General features: G+C 41.4%; 2 protein-coding genes across 3 annotated transcripts; one reads left to right on the top strand and one right to left on the bottom strand.

Moving 5' to 3' along the window:
* Nucleotides 1-1,959: 1,959 nt before the first annotated feature.
* pls1 (plastin 1 (I isoform)) lies at nt 1,960-15,142 on the bottom strand. The gene is made up of 17 exons (XM_046851868.1): nt 15,128-15,142; nt 12,638-12,709; nt 12,386-12,493; nt 11,400-11,560; nt 11,076-11,205; nt 10,173-10,305; nt 9,558-9,639; nt 7,835-8,000; nt 7,262-7,404; nt 6,977-7,072; nt 6,170-6,365; nt 4,624-4,702; nt 4,242-4,356; nt 3,794-3,927; nt 3,309-3,432; nt 2,592-2,716; nt 1,960-2,489 (listed from the first exon to the last, which is right to left on the bottom strand). The coding sequence occupies exons 3-17, from the start codon at nt 12,453-12,455 to the stop codon at nt 2,366-2,368; spliced, it is 1,878 nt and encodes a 625-aa protein (XP_046707824.1). The 5' UTR covers nt 12,456-12,493; nt 12,638-12,709; nt 15,128-15,142; the 3' UTR covers nt 1,960-2,365.
* Nucleotides 15,143-17,443: 2,301 nt separating this feature from the next.
* Nucleotides 17,444-19,671, top strand: chst2a (carbohydrate (N-acetylglucosamine-6-O) sulfotransferase 2a). Of its 2 annotated transcripts, XM_046851800.1 has the most exons (2): nt 17,444-18,378; nt 18,502-19,671. In XM_046851800.1, the coding sequence occupies exons 1-2, from the start codon at nt 17,888-17,890 to the stop codon at nt 19,268-19,270; spliced, it is 1,260 nt and encodes a 419-aa protein (XP_046707756.1). In that variant the 5' UTR covers nt 17,444-17,887; the 3' UTR covers nt 19,271-19,671. The 2 variants fall into 2 exon arrangements, with proteins under 2 accessions (XP_046707756.1, XP_046707755.1); XM_046851799.1 differs by having other exon boundaries at nt 17,444-19,671.
* Nucleotides 19,672-23,455: the final 3,784 nt, after the last annotated feature.

Consider the following 23,455-nt stretch of genomic DNA (forward strand, 5'->3'; position numbering starts at 1 on the left):
CACTTACAGGTAATGATTTCTATGATGGTAAGAAGAAAACCCAACTAAAACAGAGCCCTTTGAGAGGTGGACGGTGCAATGAAAAAAACAATTAAACAACAAACATGCCTTGACTACAGTTCAGTTCCTTGAAAGTGGAACTTGCAGATCCAAACTCATCCAACATCAACCCGCGGCTGCGTTCTCATGCCGCATGAATCACACCTCTCTAAAACAGACGTCCATAGTCCTGACCTCTCGCTAGTCTCTATTTTTGTGTTAGTGTAAGGACGAACAGTGTGCAAGTGATGATTATAGCCATACACACACACACACGCACACACTGCTAATGATTTCCAGACTTCAGCAGCGCTACAGCCGAATCCCTCTGGACTTCCGCGAGCTCACGTGTCACTGACATGTCGGAATGCCAATGTGTTTTTTATTGTGCCGGAAAATGATCCCCGATTAGAATAATATTCCAATCTACATTCCGCAGGGGTTTAGAGATCCCTTTTCACCACTTTTCTATTCGTCCATGAAGTCAACCAAAAACATACCTTCTCTTTCACCACTTTCACTTCTCAAACACTGGGCAGGGATTCCTCCTGGACTTGGGAGGTGCCATATTAGTGTACTAGAATGCATGTTATGATCAAATAATCAAGATAGTGACAAAACGGTCACTTTAACGAAGGGGGTGTGCATGTGCTTTGTAATTAGGTTATTTTAATGGCACCATTCCAGACGTTTCTGGTGCTGGTTCCTCTGTAATCCCTTTCAGCATTTAGCAAAATGTTAAACAGGACTTAATCCCATGAGGTGGATGGATGCCTGGCAGAATTTTTTTTTACATTTCCTGCTGGAGGTCACAGTGGCAGCCGGCTACAGGTCAATCCAGACGTCTTTAATGCCCTGCTACAGATTGCAGCACCACTTTTCCACAGATGTTCCTAATCTTACTGTGACATACAAATGATCCAGTGGGTTCAGGGTCTGCCTCCAGGTCTCTGACCTGTGGGACCGGTCTAATACGGCTCTTTGGAACAGAATAGAGGTATCCAAACGATGCGGTATCACAAAGTTTTTAAGACCAAACATTTCGAGGCCGATTGTGCGTTACCACGTCTACCACAAATCAGAGCAAATCTGCCACAGAGACGTTTGACATCACCTACGTTTGACATACGCCGATGCTGCATTGAGTCATTGGAGGTGTTTTGAGTGGCACGCACGCTTCAAGAGCGGATGAACATCACTGGAAGAGGACGAGATATCGGGAAGAGCGCAACCTCAGAAAATGTCAAAACCATCCAGCAGATTCTGCATGATTATCGTCGGAGAACAATCCACGAGATCTTACCCACCCTACCAGATTTGGCTCCTGCAGACCCCCTTCCTAAAGATAAAGATCCAGCTCAAAGGTCACCATTTTGACACTATTGTGGCGATCCAGCCAAATCGCAGAAGGTGCTTGACACGCTTCGAAAGGAAGACTTTCAGAGGAACGCTGGGAGCGCTGTATTGCTGTGCAAGGGGAGTATTTTGAAGGTGATAGTGTCTAAACCTGGATAAATAACTTTCCTGTAAACTTTTTTATACCACCCCAGATAAACTACCCAAACCAACTTGACTAGTTAATAATAATTAATAATTCGTTACATTTATATAGCACTTTTCTGCAGCACTCAAAGCGCTTTACATATGAAAGGGGGGATTCTCCTCAACCACCACCAATGTGCAGCATCCACCTGGATGATGCGACGGCAGCCATATTGCGCCAGAACGCCCACCACACACCAGCATATTAGTGGAGAGGAGATAGAGTGATATAGCCAATTACTCTTGAGTCTCAAGACCAACAGAGTCTAGCAACCCTGCAGAAGAACCCAATTTCCACCAACTGTACACATGACCTGATTAGTGAATGAAGACCTTGTCTGAAATGAACAACGGGTCAGAAATTTCTAAAGGCATTTAATGAGTCAGCAGAAGCAAAAACATTTATTAACATTATATGCACACATCAAAAAACGCAATATCTTGCTACTAAAATTAATTAGTAAACATCTCTTTGTTCCAGAAATCAACTCGTTCACTACGAATGAATAGAAAACGGGGATCATATTAAGAGAAAGATGAGTTAGCATCATTTAAAAACCTTCATCACATTCTTTTCATGCTGGTGTGGCTTTAAAAGTGCAGGAACCAAAGGACAAGTGATGAAAGGTATAAAAAAAAATGCCATAGCTGCAAAACTATTTCAAGGTATGCACTTCAGCTGAAAATATGTTTTACTTTATACGTGACATCAGTATTGACACCGGAATACCATCATACAGATCCCATTTCATCTCCATGATTATAATCCGATCCACCCAGGCTTTCACTTCGATCTCCCCATCAAACAGGCGAACACAGTCATCACCATCTTGGGGTTGACCTCCACCAGGTCTTCGGGCAGTGCGTACACCTTGGCACCAATCTTGCGTGCCATTGAGATAGCGTACCTAAAGGAAGAAAGGAGAATAAAGAAGCGAATAGGTTTTTTTTTTCCTTGTTGGATAAACAATTTGTCCCCGAACCATCTTGGCGCTTGAAGGTTGACTTACTTTGCATTGTTGAGCAAGTCCTCTGGACTGTCAGCTTCCCTCTTCACCATGTCTTCTCTAATGGCTCCGGGTGCGATTGTATCAATCAGATCGATCACTGGGAGACTGGAGCTGATTGATTTGTCCTAATAGTATCAGAATGGTTAGAAGGAATGGTGTTGATGTGTGGAAAAAAGCGGTCGCTTTCATTACAAGCTACCAATTTGCGGACTTGGTCCTTTCGGATCAGTATGAGTTCTGAAGGTTATGAGTTATCTGGCTGCAGGTCTGCCAAGCAACAATATTAACCAATTGGATCGGACTTGTAGCTCCTGTGTACCTTCAAATCATCCACCAAATTGCTAACTACGAATAGCCATGTCTACTTTGCCAGATCCCATCCAGCTCTTAAATGCATTTTTTTGTCTATCTGGGAAAACCCTAATGTACCAAAATCTAACAAAAACACTTCAGTGGTTAATGCTCTGGGTTACTCTGGGGCCCTTAAACGAGGCCCTTAGTGTTCCATGGGTGCTGTATCTTGGCTGACCCCAACTTCCTAACATGACTGGGATATGAGAAGAACGTCACTGTGCTGTAAAGTAAATGTGACAAGTATAAAGCATCTTTCTTCCTTCCTTCCCTCTTTACTTCCCTACTTCCTTCCCTCCCTTGGTGTATGGCTTGGAGTAGAAAAGGGAACAGAAGACATATTGAACAAGGATTATAACCTCTTACCTTAAAGTTACTGATACTCGATTGCTTTTGTCCATCTTGCAGTTTTGTGTTCACCCAGTTGACTATGACCTGGTCATTAATCTTTTCTCCATCGCCAATATCTGAGAGCACTTTGAGGGTGTACCTGCGTGAACCACATGGAATACATGCAATAGTGTATCGTATACAAAGTAATCACACCCTCATGCAACTATATCAGTCAAGCGGTTAGATTGCTTCTTGTGACTTTTGACAGCAAGACACCTGTTTTTGCTGCGATTGTATTTCCAAATCTGTTCTAATTCTACAGCCTTGCAGACAGAAACATTGCGCTTGCTGCCAAGGTGACATGCTCTTGCTAATCACAAGGGAAAGTAAACACCCAAATTGAAACTCGGAAAAGCGTGAAATTTCTGGAGTTCCATGAATAGAAAATCAGCTTGTGGTACACTGTTCCATATCCATATATATTGTCGCTCAATTAACAGCTACAGCACACGGAGTACCTTTGCATTATTTGCCACACCAGCGCCAGAATGTGCTTGGAATTGCCCTCGTTGATATTGTCCCCTCCGATGCCCACCAGCGAGAACTTTGCCTCCCTTTTGCCCAACTCGATGGCGTAGTTACAGTTCTCCAGCTGTGAAAATGCAGATTCACTTAATTAGGCGAAAGACTTGCATACATAAATCACAAACATTTTTATGATGAAGGATGTGGAATTTTTTAACAAATATTTTGTGTGCTTTTGGGTGTTAGGGTTAAAACATTATTGTCACTTTGGAATACTCTGAACAAGGTTGGGTCATATCGATGTCTGGTTGGAAAAATTTGATAGAAAAGATTTCTTGGCTTAGGTAATAGATTTAAAACTACAATTGGAGCAATTAGCGTTTGACAGCTTAGATAGTTTTTTTTAAAAATCTGGCTCGAACCAGATTACTGCATTCTCACTTTTTTCATTTTGGCAGCAAGACCAGGATACGGAGGACGGTTCACTTTCTTCCAGTCCACCGGGACTTGGATTTTCTCGTACAGTTGGAGAATAACCAGGCCATCCGTCAGGTCACTGGAAAATAAACACAAAAGGGTCCATCGCTTTCTTTGTAGTCGTAAAGAACTGCTGAAGAACTGATGACCCCAGAAAAATTGTGTGTGCAGCTGTTAGGATTTCGAATTTATGAAAGAATGTGAACTGTTTATTACCATAATACATTATATTTGATGTTTTCCACACATATACCTAATTATGTTTCAATATATAATCAAGGCAATTTGACTGACATGCCAAACCCCCATTCCAGTCCCCCCACCCCCCATAGTCCATTGGACATACCTGTATAAGTGATTGACTCTCGGACTAATCCCCAGTGAGTTCATCCAATTTCTGAAGGTTCGATCCTCTCTGGATTCTCCTGTAGAAATGCAATGAAGTCAGTCGAGTGGAAAATTACACACTTCTCTATGGTTTGCAGCCGGTGTTGTACAGTTTATGCAGTAAAAAAGGTGTGGAAAAAGGCTCAGTCTGTTCTTTTAGATTCACTGCACACTCGCATTTAACCCCCAAAGGTTAAAACGGTCCGTTTCAAAAGTGGAACAGTAATCAACATTAAACCTTTATGTGTTTGACTCATCTTCTCGGCTAAACATGAAAAATCTTTTTCACGGTCCATTGATTTTACTCGGGGACTGATCTCCTTTGTTAAGACGTGCTGAAAGAGTTTCTTTGGTCGTCCTACATGAGGGCTAAATCTTAAACGGAGTCTAGCAATCCATAAATAAACTGAAGTACAAAGCTGAAGTACATTACCTCAGATGACGATTGAAAATCCTGCGTGAAGAGGGGATTTTAGTCAATCCTCTTTCTATTGTTTTTTTTTTAAATATATAATGATACCAAGAATTGAAATTATGTCGTACCTTTGCCATTTAGAGAAGCACAAATTATAAATGGACCTTCGGCCGGTTGGAAAAAATACAGTAACCAATTATTGTCAGTGAAGGAGGTGTGGCCTGTTTTATGGTCTGGGAACCAATAAGTACCGGTCGCTAATTTCTTGATTTGATGGTGGATGTGATGAATTCCAATGTAGAAAATGTGTCCTTTATAGTTGTCTTCGTAATAAAGGAGTGACTTATGTATCTCTGTGTGTCCTAGTGAAGTAGGTGTGGCCTAGGTGACTCAAGGTCACAGTGAAGGAGGTGTGGCCTGGGTGACTGTATGTCCCAAAGAAAGAGGCAAAGCCAATATGATTGTCGATCCTAAGGAAAGGAGCATAGCCTATGTGACTGTCCTTGACAGTAAAAATGGGTGTGGCCAATGTAATTTCTAATGAAGGCTGCTTAGCTGAGGTGGCCGTCTCTGTGAGGAAAGGATGCCCCGCTGACTTTCTGTCTTAACGAAGGGAGCTGTTAGGGTTAATAATGGACGTGTGGTCTACATGATTGTCCCAATGAAATAATTTCTAATGGAGGAAGTGTGGCTTATGTGAATGTCAGTCCCAATAAAGGAGTACTGTTCTACATGATAGTTAGTGAAATGAATGTAGACCATTCAAATAAAGAAGTGGCGTTTTGTTTCATTGTCAAGTTTTCCTATTAACGAATGCAGCCGTTATTGGGTTTGCAACCAAACCAATCAGTAAAAGAAAAAAACCAATGTGAACTTTATTTTTGATTGCCATTGATCTTATAGTAATCCTAGCAGTAGTTAAAAAGAGTGTACACAATCCTGAGCAGGAGGGGGTGGAAACAAAAGATGAGACAAATGGAATCTGAGGGAATTTGACAGATTTTTTGCCCTAGGTTGTAAGATCAATCGAATCAAAAGAAGTAGCCTGGTCCGCCCATGTTAGCTAGGTCTCTTGAGTACAGCACCTTACCCTCTATCGTGGTGAGGTCGATGCCGTTGTCGGCGGGTTTTTTCAGTGCCGGGTACATGTTGAACAGGTTGGCAACGAAGGCGATGTTGAGCTTCTGATTCCCCGCCACCACATCCTGCGGCGACACGAACTGTCGGCAGTCCATTCGAGCCGCCTGTTTCAACATGAGTTCCGCTCTCTTCAGGTCATCGTCCTCCTGCAATCAGAAATACCATCCTGCACTCGTTCCAGGACTTAAATCTCTTAAATGGGACATAAATCTACAACTGGATTTTTTTAAAGCTGCCTGGTGCATCATTTATCTAGTATGTAAACAGAATCGACTAGCTATTATGAAGGCCAATCTGTGGTCTGAGATGGCTAGCTCAGTGAGTCATTATATTTGTTTGGACAGATTTTCTCATTCAAGACATATGTGCTTTCATTTGCTGCACGAGTCTGGAGAAAGCTTTGTGCGCTGACCCAAATGTGAGGAGTGTAAAAGGAGGTCGTACCTCTTCATTACTTGGCTGCCAGGTTTTATGGATCTCTTGCAAGCCGTACTTAACTTTGAACTTTCTTAAACTTTAAATACTGTACTTTTTTTCTTACATAGTCTCTATTACCTTTTTCGCTACCCTTTTCCGTACTTGCCCCACACGATATTAAAGCAAGCATCCAACGAATTTCCTGAGAAGATTTTTTAACCATGCTTTAAAATGCTTTGTGGCGTTTGCGGTTCATCCACTGTCAACCTGAGGCCTCTTATACTTTTTAAGTGTACATAACACCAGAATGCTTTCTGATTCAGGCTACAGAAGAACTTACGTTTAAGCCAGACATGTCGACGATAATGGGTATCTGGTCGTCTTCGTCTCCTCTTGGAGCGATCTCGTTCAGCAGGTGGAAGTAGGCCCTGGAGTCCTGCAGGAGAAATGAATATTAGAGTGCTGAACATAGAACTGGATATTAGACCTGGGATTAATTCATGGTTGCTATGCTCCCAAGCAGTGCATTTAAATGGAAAGAAAGCGTCGGTTCCAAGAGGAGAAAGAAATGTCAAAAATGATCGATAATTACATCGTGCTGCGGCCAGACACATATGGACGCTACCTTGATGTCTTCAGAGAAGTTTTTGATCGGTTTCCATTCAGCAGCTTTAAGGTGATAGTTTACCCAGCGCAGAAGGAGCTCCTCGGGGGACAGGGACAACAGCTGGTCCAAGTCCTCACCCTCACCCAGCAGTGCGATCAGAGCTGCAAAGAGTAATAGCACAAAGAAACGTTAAACTCATGCTTGGCTTTTATCACTGAGATCATGTTAATGGTTTTCTTTGTAAAATAATATCACTTTTCTAGTAAATTGTTCGTTTCTAGAATGAAAAAGGGAATACGTAAAATGTCAGATACATTAGATGGACTGTAAATAAGGGTGAGTCATGTTTTAAAGAGCCTTCAATGTTACATTAAGAACAGTGGACCAGGGGTGCATTTAAAGTTCATTTTGTACTCTTCGGCTCATGATTTTATTTTTATTTTTTTGACTCTCTCACGCAACTAATATGACCTCTAGTGTGGATGTCCAGATTTTTAAAATAAATGTACAACAATTTGTATTCTTTTTCATAAACCATGTCTATTTACTCATTTACATATTTATTTTCAGGCCACAAGTTGTGTGTCTGACCTTCGTTGCTCGCGATCTCGATGTTCGCGAACAGGCCAATCTTAATGATCTGCCAGAGGAGCCCGAGAACCAGGTGAGCAGTTCCAGCGATCATGTCCTGAGCGTCAATGTTGACCACCATGCAACCAATGGCTGAGGCGGAGTTAAGGGCCAGGATTAAATTTTCCTAGAAGACAAAAACCAAGATGTGTAGCTTTGTTTTTAGATGTAAAATGTTGGGAAGTTTGTGGTTCATGGGGTAATCAGAAGAAATGGGAAACAGTGGATCTTGGTTGACCGGAGTAATGTTCAACATCATCTATGCGTCAACACCACAAACCATTGGCAACGCAACAATAACAATACCAGAGTGAAGCAAGGCGGTCAAGTAAACAGCACTTAAACCACTTTGTCAAGTCTATTTGCATATGGAAAACTGTTGAGAAAGCATTGAATGTTCTTAAAGAACAGGAACCAGCCCTTTTACTAAACAGGACATAAGAATAGTTTTTTTGTGTTAGAGCTACTTGTTCAGCTGACCATAAGATTATGCTTTATGAACATCCCATTCCACATTTAGTCCCCATTTGCTCTTATAATATCATCCACTTTTCTGGGAAAATGTTCCACTCGATTTTGGAGTGTTCTTGTTAAGATTTGTGCTCATATAGAGACAATGTTAGAGACAGTGCTAGTTTGGGTCTCCTAGTTCAAGTGAAGGAAAGATTTCATGCGAACGCATCCAAAGACTTCCTGTATAGTCATGTACCACTTTTAAGGTGGTAACTTGGTCTCTGTTTATGCTGCATCACATCACTCCATGCATCTTCTTTCATGCCATAAGCGGTTCTATACTTGAAAAAAAGTGACGTCTGAAGGTTCCAGCTATGCGCAGCGTCTGTGCTGATCCAGATAGAATCAGAGGCTTTAGATCTTCTTGACCTTGTCCTGAGGTCAGGTTGGCCACGATGAGCTTGTCTCATTCTTAACACAGCGCAATTGAGAGCTCATGAAAAGAAGATAAAGTGTTGACTGGCTGGATTTTAATGGCAGCAATATGGCCATCTTTATTTTGACCCAGCCAAGCAGAGAGACTATTTTGGACCCAAGCCCAGGACGGCTTGCTGCTGGCTGCTGCACTGGTACAAAGTGACTCAGATGGAAAGCCGGATGCACTTGCACATGTCAGCACGGTTTCTGTCACCTGTTGAACGGCTATATTCGCCGTCTGAAAGGCTCTGGCAGAGATCCGGGGACATCTTCATTTTCCGGCTAAACTTGTTCGCTGGCACATTCACAATGAGTGCCGACTACAAATCCCCTGGATTTGGAAATCGACAATCCGTCATCCTGTCCTCCTTCCTAACTCAAATGCTTTACTGTAAAACTGCAACGACTTCGCTGGTTCCCAGGAACTCGGCCAAGTTCTACACCAGGCACTAAAACAGTAGAAACAACCACCCAGACATTGTAGCAAGGGGCGTTTAATAACGATTTATGAAGGTACATAGAATTCCTTGCTTAGAAAAGTCTGAATAAGCAGCTAGCATAAATCAATGGTGACCTTTAGTTATAGTTACCTTTAACGTTACCTTTACATATTAATAAGATCATTTGAATTTTGTTTACGTATCGTCGCTAACCGGTTGCTCTTGTTTTAAGCCATTTTGCTAATCGGAGCAGAGGGTAGCAGAGGTGGTAATTTGTAACACATCTTAACAGTGTATGAAGAGTAAGCGCTTACGGTCATGTTGAACATTGTGCGTTTTTTCGTGTTGATGACCCTTTCGTCGATCGTGTCTCGCTGGGAGTGGTTGACCATCTTGCTGTGAATGAATTGATGAACAATATAAACTATTGCGACAAACAACAATCAATCTATTTAGATCTCGTTTGTTTTAAATATTAAACAATGGATTTAAACGGAAGGACTAAAAATCCTGTGATTCAAATAGATGGCTCTTAGAGTTCTTCTAGTTCAAGTGAATTTTGTGTAGATTTGTTCAGATATTATCCAACGCAAGCATTTTGGATACCTAATATAATGTTGCAATGTGGAAAAGTTTACGTTTACATTTACAATTGATCAGCTGAGGGTTCAAGTCCTTGCTCAAGGGCCCAGCAGGGTCAGCTTTGTTCTTTTGGGATTTGATCTCAGAACCTACGTCCAACATCTTAACCACTGAGCTTCCACTTGCCACAAGGTTCAATAAGTGGTAACAGGCACTCGGGTTGACTCAACTCCACTGACAGATTTTGCCAGGCCAAATTGAAATTGGACTAGAAATGTGGCCATTTAGCTAAAATGTGTTTGACACTCTTGATAGACAGACAGAAAAGAATGGTGGTGTCATCTTACCAGAGAAGTATTCCATCCTTCACTGATGTGAACAGACTGTCGGTATTCGGGTCCATGGGGATGATGTGTTGGCAGTCGGGGTCGTTTGCCAAGGCCTTATTGATCCAGTTGACAAAAGCCACTTTCTCTTCATCTGCAGGCCAGTTTCACAGATAAGATATAAGCAATAGAAAGGCTCAGATTACCTTTGGGAATTGTTCACAGCAAAAGGCCATAAAATGACTTCAGTCACTCAACTCATCGCTTCTAATGGGACAGCGCTCTGGCTTAGCTACAAATATAGGCAGAACACATCAATGGCATGTACATCAATGCTAATTAAATATGATGTGCCAAAGAACAACTATATTCAAACATTTAGGTCAATATTTATGTTGGGAAAGTCATGCTTATTCAGAGTTAGATTATGCAGATGTCTAAATTCCTGGGCTTTTCAGATTATTAAAATAATCCGGGTTCAGGTAAAGTTTTTTTTTTGAGTAGAACCGACAAGGGTTTTTCAATAGTTTTTTAATAGAGTTGATATCATCGTCTCTAAGCACAAACACAAGCCTCACCAATAAACAAAAAAAGGGCTACAAAAAGCAGACTGTAGGACAATTATTTCCCCTTCATCGTCAAGTGTAAAATTTCAAAGCAATTTTAAAATGCCTATGGCAAGTACATGAATAAACCTAAGAAATCAATGTGAAAGAAGATCTAGCATAAACAGGTAATTACAACTACATATATACAACTAATTACAACAATTATGTAATGCATCAAACGGTCAGTTAACAGCACTGGACGTAATACTTCTCGCTGTAACTGATAATACACAAAGTAGGAATATTATTCTAACAGTATTTGCAAAGCAACTCTGACTACAGCCTCAAACAAATTGTTTCAAGGTGATTTGCCCACCAGAATATGAGTGCTGGGTTCCTTGACTGGAGAGTCCAGATGTTCCTCCAAATGAGCAGATCCCATCCTTCCTGGAGATGGTCTTGCGAAACGTTTCTCTAATGTCTTTGCTCCTAATATCTTGGTATATCTGTAGAATCAGATGGTAAATGATTTGTTCATACAGGTGGAATCAGATACATTAAACAATAATGGGTACAACTTATATAGACCCCCCTCACTCTTTCAGAACTAGGGGGGCTCTTGGTATTTGCAGTAAAGTTGTGGATGTGTGTTTGCAGCTAATTCTAAAAATGAATAACGTATTAGATAAATTATCCGTACCGCAACGAACTCGTCGAAGCTTATCTTCTCATCTTTGTTGGTGTCACCCGCGATGAACCTCTCTGCGATTTCTCGCACCTTGTACCCAGGCAAAGAGAGGCTGGCCTCGCGAAAGAGCTCCTGCAGCTCGAAGTCATTAACATAACCACTCTTGTCGATGTCTGCAGTGAGGAAGGCGAGGGAAGCAAATCAGTCCTGGCGAACGATTTATTTTCATTTGCCAATTTGTTACACAAATGCTGTTCTCCTTAGTAAAGGTCAACTCGCACTTACAGCCAATGAGTGCTTGTGTATTTTCACAAACTCTGCATTGTAAATGAAAAACATTCATCCAGTGACTTTGGGGACCCGATGACCAGGTTTCCTAGACTATTCTACACTGCAGATGTCCAATCAGACTGCAGCAAAATGCATTAAATCATGCAGGTACCAGTCAAGAGCTTTAGATTAGGATTACATCAAGCAGGTTCCTCTCCTGTCAACCAATAATAAAAATCTGAGGCTGACCACAGAGGAACCTGATGACGTCTTCTGATTTTGTAGTCCATTCACCTTAATGTTCAATTTTTTTGCACATTGTGATGCACATGTCTCATCGTGGGTATGAGTTCTTACACCCTTTTTAGAACGAAACTCAAATCTGGTCATTTTCCTTTGACCTGTCTTATGAACAAGGCACTTGAGGTTTTTCTTTGATTTTTTTTTTTACTCAAAAAAATTCTGCAAAACTCAAACCAGCACCTCTGGTACCAATTACCATGCTACAGTCAGAGCAATCACACTTTTTCTTTATTATGGTAAACATTCATTGAAGACTGCACCTGAATGATTTTTTTATACTTAATAACAAATCTTAAATATGACATGCAGTAAATCACGATCTTTCCAGGATTCATCAGAAAAAGTTTAATCATCTACGCCATGTTATGCGCCAAAAGCTAAAAGGTAACGTAATTCTATTTGGAATCGGAAGCTGACAAACTAACCGATTTTGTTGAAGGCTTGCCTGAGGTCCTCCAGGTCTTCTCGAGACATCTGCGTCACATTGTTCTCCATGCTGCCTGTCCAACAGCCTCTCTCAGCGTACAGGTGGCCTGGGCAGGGAACAACAAGCGTAACTTATTCCTTAAAGTGAAACTGGATATCAGATACAAAGCAGATGCAGAATAGGACTGAGGAAGCCAAATGAGAATGAATTCTCTGCATCGCATTGACCAATCCACAAACAAAACTCTTACCCTCACAAGAATCTCAAGCGATGAATGAGGACCTGCCTTCGGGTTGGACCTCTGCTTTACTGTAGCTCAAGGCTGCTTTACGAAAATAAATGAGAGGAGACAATAGTAGGGAAAGGGGAGGAGACCTAGAGCCTTAATGATCTGTGTTTAGGGTGAGGTTTCTCTGACCGTGTCTGCTTCAAAGTTAGATTTGAATTCCATTGGTGAGTCAGCGAGAACTTCCCAAACGAACAGGAACCAAACCACATTTTCATTGAGGCAGCATGCGCAAAAACCCCTACCTTTTATCTCTGGATATCCTGTCGACCAAGACGATGCAATTGTAATATCTAATTCTGTAAATATAGCAATTGCTATAAACGTAATAAAAATTCTAAAGAAACACCCAAAAGCCTGTGTCCAGTTCACAGGTCTGTACCAACTCGCCAGGACACTCCCTACTCTGGGGTTTTCAGACGCTTTCCAATTTGCGCCGACACGACTTCAAAGCGTCGAATGGTGTGAATGTAAATCAAAGAAATGTAAATGATTCCTGGAATGACGAGCGTTAAGCTTGAGTATGTTAGGGGATTCATTACACATGCAAGCTCGTTGGCGAATTTTCCGGGACTGGACACAGAATGTACAGTAGGTGTAGATTCTCACGTTGATCATGGTAACCAACGGTGATTAAAAAAGGCCTAAGGTCCAAGAATAAAGGCCTGTGGTTACAAATTTGGCTTTATTCAAAATGTTGGCAAATTTATACAGATAAACTCAAGATTAAAGCGTAGCACTTAGCGATGAATTGAGTTTTTCATTTTTTGCCACTGGAGGTGTTTTTTTTTTTTTTTGTAAGTGGCCTCTTCCCGGGGGATTTGACATGTAAAGCAAGTGCTCACATGTAAAACATGCTTGAAAAAAAATGGCAACTGTAACAGAGGCTAGTCAGAAGGGGTCCATTGTACTGAGACAGGTACTGGGACAATGGTGCTGGGACAAATAGTTTAATATAATTTCTTGCCACGTGTACAGTATCTGTAGACAGACATGCTTTGTTTTTCTAAGAGGCACAGAAGTCTTCCAAATGGACATATGTTTCACAGAGCAGAGGAACACCACATCGAGAGCTCAGCATGCCACAAAGTACACAATGTCTGTTTTACGAGGTTGCAGTCGCTGGGACACATTGTGCGAAATATATTCAGTCCACTCATGCAGAACGTTATCTGATAACGGATAAAACAAAGACGGGTCAGTGTTGATCGGCTGATACAATAACATTGCTTACCAAACGTGCATCAAAATGAATGGAACTCGATCCACTTCCTTTTGGCACTTCAACTATCTTGAGAATCCCATGATCAACTTCAGCTTTTCTACATGGGCATTAGGAGGTACCTAGTTAAAGAGCGTAAATAAAAGAGAAACTAGAACCGAGACACAGAAACGCCAAGACACCTAAAACCAGGCCATGTTGATTTCTTTTAGAGGCTGTCATGGGGATTTGCATCGCCACCACCTGCATTATTGATCTCTCTGAAAGTAGGATCAGTTACCGAGCACCTTCCTGCAGGTGAAACCCTGTGGCCTTTGATTGCTTTTAACTGGGGACAGATGGAGCACTTGGAAGTGAAGACTGTTAACATTATGACTGTTTCTGGATTCTGACTGGTCAGAAGGTGTTGATTCGCTTTTTATAGAAGCACCTGTGGCAAGTTGCACAAGAACTTATATGGAGGACACGCCACAAACATATTTTAGAAAAATATTTATACGGTGATGTTTCTTTCCATATCTTTGAGTCTTTGAGTTGCTAATGAATTAACTGATTGTTAATAGGTAATTAATTGATAATACAAGGAGCCCACTTGTTTTACAAGTTTCACACCATGCACTATTTAAACAAAAATTTGTGGACACCTGAGCTTAAGATTGGTATGTGCTTTCTAACCATCCCACATGTAGTCCCTATTTGCTGTTAGAATAACCTTTATTCCTCTGCTAAGATGTTCCACTAGATTTAGTAGAGATTTGTGGAGATTTTATTTAGCCACAAGAGTGTTTGTAAAGTCAGGAATTGACGAAGGTGAGGTGAGGAGGCCTGGGGTGCAGGCAGCGTTCACATTCATCCCAAAGGTTTTCAGCAGGGTTTAAACCTCCATAACAGGAGATCTTTTACTCTAGCCCATGTAAAGCACCTCTTCATGGATATTTGTGCACAGGGGTTTGGGTCTCCTAGTTCAAGTGCAGGGAAAATGTAATGTTCTGCATCCAAAGACATCGGATACAATTGTGTGGCACCAATTTTTGTAGTAATGAGCTTGGGGAAGAACATATAGCTGGGAAAGTCAAATATCCCAATATTTATCAGGTGTCCATATGGTGTAACTCTAAAAGGGTAAAATTCAGCAACTGTAAAATTGCTGTGGTATCAAAATAATAATCTATAACATAGTGTTAGCAAAAGCTTTGCGTAGCATGCTTCTACTTAAACTAGACATTGCTTACTTTTCAAAGCTTCCTGAAAGACAGTTCGCATTTGCAAAGAAAATCCCAGCAAGCCTCTCCATTTTGCTTACCAACTCCAACTCCACAAAAAGCAAAGGCAACACTCGATTGTTGCCTTTTAGGGAAAGGTGCCAGGTCTGAGCGATGCTGCTTTGAATGGGAGCTGAGCTCATTTCCAAAAAGCAGAAGCCTGACATAAAGAATATTTCTAGCTGGATTCTTGTTACTTACATGATTCCCCTGCTGGCCTGCACTTAAATATATGGAGTAGAATTCTGCCTAATGCCAATAAGGTGTTGACTTCAACTAATTTCTCTGCAGTTTGCAGTTTTTTAAGTGGCCATATGGCAAATATTGAAATTAATGAATTCTATGCAAATTAGATAATTAATTAAAGAGACGAATTGGAATGATTGGCTCGAATGATTCCACCAAAAGAAAAATGCTCTAGGTATTAGTTCCAGTATACTGAATGCATTGAATTTTTCAATAAACAACTCACGAGGCACAAGATGAATTTGATGGAGAAGGAAAATTTAGTGTATTTTGATCCATTCAGTCATTTCTGCACTGCAAACATCAATAGCAGCTTGAACTTGTCAACGCTGGGCAGTGATCATGGTATAAGATGATAATTCATGGCTATGTGTGAAGCCTTACACCATCGTAATGCTCCCAGCTTCACCTCCACCTCCACATCATGCATTAAAATCATATACAATGGTATCAGTGGTGGGCCGTCAGGGCCAGCAAAGCCTCCTCTGCTGGCCTAAACACTATCAGAAGCACTGGGGATTTACATATACATTTACAGCCGAAATTCTAATATTTGTACCATGAAATTGTATTAATTTATTCAAAAAAGTTTATTCTCATCATTTCATAGTGTTTCTCTTGGCTGCACTGCTTTCAGTACGTGGATGTTAGATTTTTTTGTCCAATCTGATTTCAGCCTCTATGTGCTGTCATGTCAATCTTATCTGCCCAGGGCCTTCAAAGTCAGTAATGCTGGCCTTTTTACCACAGTCTCTATAAGAAATGAGTTTGTTTCTTCAACCAATCAGATTTCAGATTTGCCTCAACAGGGCAGCTAGCTGGCCGAGAATATTTTTCCGTCCTCTGATTGGTTGGTCAGAGGGAAACTGCTACAGCCAAGTTCGACTGGCAAAACACGTGTGTAGCTCGCATACATTAATACATCTGAGTTAGACTTTTTTTTTGCCTACAGAGGCAGAGTAATTGATTTGGTCTAGGACATACTTAAAAATAATTATTTAAGAAAAGCTAGCATTATGGGTTGATGGAAACTATGAAATGTTATTTTTTTGTTTATCTTATAAAAAGGTAAAGACGTAATAATAAAATGAGTTGTATAGGAGAGTCTATGTGGCGTTGAGGCAGCGCCCTCAACTGGTTCCGGTGTGTATTAACATTTCTATCCACACCACCTTTCCTTCATTAGTAAAGAATTTAGGGAAATCATTTGGAAAAAAATTGGATATTCGTTTGATGTTATTTCTAACATTCTAACTTTCTAGCCCAGGAAAAACTCTCAAAGGAACTGCCCAGCGTCCATCATCCAGGATAATAATCAGCACCAGGACGTGTCAAGAAACGGCTGTAGTGTTAATATTGTTCTCCTTGAGGTTGAAGGACTGGTGGATAAAGACCTGCTGTAAAAAAAAGAGAGTCCACGCATACACAACCCCAATCTGGCCAGTGACACATGTCCAGTCTAATCCAGTTAAACACAGTCAGGTACAGCTTTATGTTTAGATTCATGAGCCAAAAGATTAAAATCTTCTCTTCAGGTCTTCTGGGATGTTAAGGGCCTATAAATAAATATTCAGCTTCTTTTCGTGCATTTTATGAGCTGTGTGTGTGTGTGTGTGTGTAGACTCTGTAAAGCCCAATTTTTACAGCAGGTCTCCATTTGTACAGAAGATGTCGCTCTTGCACAAGAAAAGAGTACAGACATCTTCTAGAAGTACAAAATGTGTGAATAAATGAAAAACATCATATCAAACATATATAATGTCGACAAATGTTTTTATTATTATTATTATTATTATTATTATTATTATTATTATTATATGCAATACATTTAAGGTTAACCAAAAAGGAAATCTCTTCCATTCGGGCACATCAACGTGTTTCCACATTTGCCGTGCAGTTTTGACGCACGCGTATTCCAGCCAATCACGTTCCCCTATTCTCCCCCGCCCGGCGTTCCTTTTCCACCAATCGCTGTGTAAAGAAGGCGGGACTTGTGCTTCTCCAGAGCTCTGATTGAATTCTCCCAGCTAGTGTGAAGTAGTAAACAGGAGGCTGAGAAAGGGAGTCGTTTCTGTCATCCGGCGCCGTTATCCTTCACCAGAAATGTGCTTTCTGGAATGTTCTCTCTTTCACCAGGACTCATGATGCACAGGGATGTTGGTTTTGTAACACCGGCTTTCGATTTCTTAATCTAGTGCCTCGTTGTAGGGTATAAGAAAAAAAAGCTCAGGGATGCTGCATGGTACAGGCAAAGCTGCAGATTTGATTTTGGTTTATTTTTTGAGCAGTATCAAAAATCTGGGTTTTATCGACACAATCTTAACTTGTCCAGGTTCTCATTTGGAAGGTTTTTGTGAAGCCTCGTCAATATTGATTGAATAGGCCCAGTTAGGACTCGTCATCATTCTTATACTTGACTTTAACGTAGATCTGCCTCAACACAAATCGGATTGTAATATATATCTATATACAATTCAGTCCTAAATGAAAAAGAAGCCATTCTTTCCTAAACCGTCATGGGACAAGGCGTTCGGAAAGAAGCCCAGAACGTACTGCAGGAGCAACACCAGGATAATCGCCAACCCCGGCTTGGTCATCAAGGTGCTGCTTCAGAAGAAGATCATCGTGTTTCTTGCCTACTTTGTACTTGTGGCGTTGACAATGCTCAACCTGGCTAACTACAAATGGGCCAATGAAACGCAACCGTGCAGCCTGCAGGTGAGCAATAACCTGAACTCAAAGAGCAGACTGAACCTTCATTTGCTCTACAACTCCCCGCAGGTGAGGAGACGCCAACTCGTGTACGTGTTAACCACCTGGCGCTCTGGCTCGTCCTTCTTCGGGGAACTTTTCAACCAAAACCCCGGAGTGTTCTTTTTGTACGAACCACTGTGGCACATTTGGCAGAAGCTCTACCCTGGAGATGCCTTGACCCTCCAAGGAGCAGAGAGGGACATGCTTAGTGCTCTGTACAGGTGTGATTTCTCCATTTTTCAGATGTACAACACTGAACTTGGGAAGAATATAAGCACTCAAGATATCTTTGGTGCCCCATTTAATAAAGTCATCTGCTCCTATCCACTTTGCTCATATTATAGGAAGGACATAGTGGGACTGGTGGATGACAAAGTGTGTAAAAACTGTCCACTTCGAAGCCTTGAAGCGTTGGAGGAGCAGTGCCTGAAATATGACACTGTTGTGATTAAAGGAGTACGTGTTTTGGACATAAATGTCTTAGCTCCTTTGATAATGGACCCCTTGCTTGATCTGAAAGTTGTCCACTTGGTGCGGGACCCCCGAGCTATGGCCAACTCCAGAATCAAATCCAAGCACGGCCTGATTCGCGAGAACCTCCAGGTGATTCGGAGCAGGGACCCGATGATGCGTCACATACCGATGGCTTTCCACAACCCCAAAGGCTTCCGGAGAGACGCTGACTACCATGCTGTCACGGCCATGGAAGTGATTTGCGAGCACATGTCCAAGACTCTGAATACTGTCCTCAGACGTCCCGACTGGCTCAAAGGAAAGTACTTTCTTGTGCGATACGAGGACTTAGTGGAAAACCCAATCAGGACCTTGAAGCAGGTTTACGGCTTTGTAAACCTGACAGCGAGTCATGACATGGAAGCTTTTGTCATGAACATGACTAGTGGTCGCAGTAACTCTGCCCTGCCTTTTCAAGTTTCGTCCAGGAACGCGACTATGGCTGCCAGCTCCTGGAGAACCGTTCTCAACCTGCAGCAAATTCGTCAGGCGGAGGACTACTGCCGTCATGCCATGTCTGTACTTGGATATGTACGTGCTCGGACAATGTGGGAGGTGAGGGACTTGAAGAAGAGTTTATTAACCTTACCCAAGGTCTGAAACTCAAACTTTCGATAAATGAAGTAATTGGAATTGTTTCATGATTTATTTTCTGGTATTGTTTTGACCAAAACAAAATTTGTTGTCTTAAACTGTGCCAGGATATCAACTCAGGAATCTGAGATTGCTTCAGAATACATTTCTTGATAAATGTGTGATGCCTCAAGGCTTTTGGCGTAAACAAAATGGAAACTTACTGGTTTGTGGGAAATTTACCATATTGATTTTATGCCTTTTGATATTAATATTAAGATCGTGCAGGGAATATTTTTTTTACTTATGTTACAGACTAATGTTTTCCTTGGGGTTTGGGGTCCATTTCTAATGTCTGTACCGCAGCAAACAATGTGTACTTGTTTTTGGTTTGTTATAATGGGAAAATATTTTTAAGTGCCTTGTTCGGGGGGTGGGGGTGGGGGGGTTTCGGGGGGTGAGTGGGGGAGCGAGTGTGGGGAATAGATCATTGGTTGTAATGAAGGACAAAAAAAAATCACAAACAATAAAAAAAGAAACCTTTTTTATTACACATATTTACTCAACATTTCTGTTTGCACTGACAAAAAAACAGTGAAAGCAATTTTTATCCTTTCCACTAAATCCACCCATTATTTTCATAAACACTAAATAAAGTCCAGGATGGAAAATAAGGAGCGATGATGCTAAACCAAGATGATTCTAGCGAAACCATTTTTTGTTTTTATATTGTTCAAAAATCCCTCTTAATGTAGTCCTTCATCCTCTCCCAGCACAAACTCTGTCAGCTATCCGACTATAGTGACTAAAGAAAGTAGGAGGATTAGATTTTCTCCTCAGGGACGCTCTGACTTCAGAGTGCTGAAGGATTCACAAAAGTAGTGAAGTATGTCAGGGAAATAGTACGAATAGCGGCTGCGCTTAATAGGAACACAGTATTCAGCGAGGACATTAAGTGGACACAGAAGGACCTCGAATGGGGACCCGATGGATCTCTGAGTGAAACCTTGGCAACTGCATTGGCTTCCTGCCATCTCTTCTGTTTTACTCTCTCTTGCACTCAAAGGCTCAAATCAGAGGAAGATTGTGGGAGTTTAAAATGAAATCGGTTGACAGCGTTTTGGTCACAAGATCTCAGTCTTCGAATGTTACACTTATTGGGATGTACATCTGCTGGTTTGTTATCTTTGGCAAGAAAAACAGTCGCATGCTGAATGGCGACCTGTTGTAATGTGTGTGTGTGAATGAGGTGAAGGGCAAACGCTGATGGTCGATGTTTTATTTGGAAGAAAAACAGGCGAGGGGGGATCGATTATAGTCCCCCAACAAGCTTTTCTTTGGACACATTTCTGGCTACTCCCATTAGGGGTCACCACAGCAGATCCTCTGTTTCTATATCGCTTTAAAGATATTTTGTCCTCTACAACTACCTCTTTCCAACCAACCACCTGCATGTCTTCCCTTATCATGTCCTTAAACCCTTTCCTTGGCCTTCCTCTTTTTCTCCTGCCTGGCAACTCTATCCTCAGTATTCTTCTACCGATAAGAATCTATCCCACAATAGGGGTAAATATCACAGTCATGGCAACCCTGGTATAGTGAGTTTCTTTGACACTGAAAAATGTGGAGGAGCTGCACTGAACTTTCTTGCCTTCTATTTTTGGACTGTTGTTAGGTGCACACATGAAGAAATATCTGTATGACACTTTTATGGTAAATGTATTCTACATTTTTTTTTATGGCTAGAATTGCTCTCATTGTTCTTTTAAAAAGGACTGTGGTGAGACCTGCGATGTTGTATGGTTTAAAGACAGTGGCATTGAGTAAAAGACAGGAAGTGGAGCTGGAGGTAGCAGAGCTGAAGATGTTGAGGTTTTCGTTGGGAGTGATGACGATAGACAGGATTAGAAATGAGTTTATTAGAGGGACAGCGCATGTAGGACGTTTTGCAGACAAGGTGAGGGAGGTGTGCTTGAGATGGTTTGGACATGTTCAGAGGAGGAACATGGGGTATATCAGTAGAAGAATTCTGAGGATGGAGCCACCAGGAAGGAGGAAAAGAGGAAGACCAAGGAGGAGGTTAATGGATGTGGTGAGGGAAGACATGCAGGTAGTTTGTGTGAAATAGGCAGATGTAGAGGACGGGGGGGTATGGAGATGGATGATCCGCTGTGGCGCCCCCTAATGGGAGAACACGAAAGAAGTTCTTTTACATGCAAATGTTAATTAATTAGAAGATTTTCACACAAACAGACAACAGTTCTATTAGTCAGTCCATCTGATTTATTCAGTAACATTCTGTGGCACTGAACTATTTTCGAAATAGTATCTCTGCTTTGACTTTTTTCACTGCATTTCCTCATCCTGGTTTTTGAAAATAACCCTTTGCTTCCTCCACCTCTATGCTGCCCGATAAATTCTCAGGACTGATATCAGTTGGATGTCTAGATTTCATCTGGTGTGCAAGATGTCAAGATAAAAAAAAGAAGTGTATTTCCTGTGTAAAGGTTGATTCTAGGACAAAGCAAAAGCAAACAAATGACAATGAACTGACTCGGGCCAATATTAGACGTCAATGGATGTCTTTCAGTCAGTACTCAATGGGAAAATTTCAGGAATCTGCAACAGGTTACTAAACAGTTGGCAAGTAATTTTTGCCAACACTGGCATTTTAACCGAAGAGCTTATTCACACACACACACACACAAGAGAAGCTGGTGTTGGATATATGATGATTTCAAATGTTGAGCTATTTTATAAGTTGCTCTTTAGCTCCTGCTTTCATAATCTCAACTGATAGTATAAGACTGTAGAAAGAAAATTGCTCATAATTTCACACTCTGGTGCTCATGTTAGTTCTTAATCTCCTGTGTTCTGTATTGTTTTGCTCATCAGGGATAAACACACACCATTCACCCTAACTCTTAAATTGTGTAAAGCTGCTTTGAGGCAATGTCTTGTGAAAAGCGCTATAGAAATAAATGTGACTTGATGTGACACAATCAGCGGCTTCTCACAAGGTGGTCAGTCTGGTTTTGTTCCGTGTGCGGTGAGGTATTATTGAACAAAAAACAAAACCGACAAAGTTTAGTTCTAAAACGAACACACCCTGTGTTCCTAATAGTTCAAAGCACTGCGCATGTAATTTGCACCATGATTCCAAGCAAGCTGTGGCAAGTATCATCCCTAACAAACCGGGATGTGCTGTAACGTATAGAAAACACAGCTACCTGATATTGTGCAGATCCCCCTAAAACAGCATCGGCCAATTAAGGCCTGAACTCCACAAGACCTCTGAATGAGTTCTGTGTTATCTGGCAGCAGATTCTTGAAGGTCCTGTAAGTTGTGAAGTAGGCCCTTCATGGATCAAACTTGTTGTCCAGCACAGATTTGAAATTGGTGGCCGATTCAACACCTTGATTTATTGGTCCTCAAATCACCATTTTTGTTGGTTGGTCTGAAGTGTAACTTGGTCAGCAATAATGTGTAGGTAGGTGGTACAGGTCCACACACCCAAATGAGTGCCAGCACTTAAGGTTTTCTAGCAGAACATCACTGAAGAATCACACTGCCTCCACTGGATTGCCTTCTGTACCCGGGTACCATTTCTTCGCCAGATAAGCAACACATGTGCACCCAGCCATCCACATAATGTAAAAGAAAACAAGATTTATTAAACCAGGCCATCGTTTTCCACCGCTCCATGATCCAGTTCTGATGCTCACTTAAAATGTTTCACAATTTCAGTTCACTCTTTTGTAAGCTGTGACTTTTTAAAAATTGCTACGTAACAGGCTGTCCAGGAGCATGAACGCCTCTAAACACCACCGTTCCTCAAAATATGCTGGCCATCTGCACCGTCCCAGATGTGGCCACAGAGTTGCCATGGTGATGTGTCCAAAAAGAAACAGATGGTGGTCATGTTTTGGGAAGAGAAAAAAAGAAGCCTGGGTCCTCACACAGGAAGGGCTTTATTGATATGATATGAAAATGTGATGAATAGCCAGAGTTATAAGGAGCACGGACATGAACTTCCATGCTGCTCGCTCATGAGCTTCATTAGCAGCTCGTCCAAAGTGCACCTGAAGAATCGTTGTATGATGAACAGATTTATTATTCACATACTTATTAATTCCTCCGGTTTACTTGCTTGGTGCAGAAAAGTACTGAAGTCTGAATTGTCCCACGCCACTTTGCCTACTGCACCAAGA

This window comes from Silurus meridionalis, chromosome 6 (assembly GCF_014805685.1).
Source record: "Silurus meridionalis isolate SWU-2019-XX chromosome 6, ASM1480568v1, whole genome shotgun sequence".
Classification (NCBI taxonomy): domain Eukaryota; kingdom Metazoa; phylum Chordata; class Actinopteri; order Siluriformes; family Siluridae; genus Silurus; species Silurus meridionalis.

Excerpts from the sequence above, each read along its gene's own strand:
- chst2a (XM_046851799.1), top strand. The coding sequence starts at position 17,888 with ATGAAAAAGAAGCCATTCTTTCCTAAACCGTCATGGGACAAGGCGTTC.
- pls1 (XM_046851868.1), bottom strand. The coding sequence starts at position 12,455 with ATGGAGAACAATGTGACGCAGATGTCTCGAGAAGACCTGGAGGACCTC. Across the intron at positions 9,640-10,172 it reads AAGGATGGAATACTTCTCTG|CAAGATGGTCAACCACTCCC; the intron begins GTAAGATGACAC and ends ATTCATTCACAG. Across the intron at positions 2,490-2,591 it reads GACTTGCTCAACAATGCAAA|GTACGCTATCTCAATGGCAC; the intron begins GTAAGTCAACCT and ends TTCTTCCTTTAG.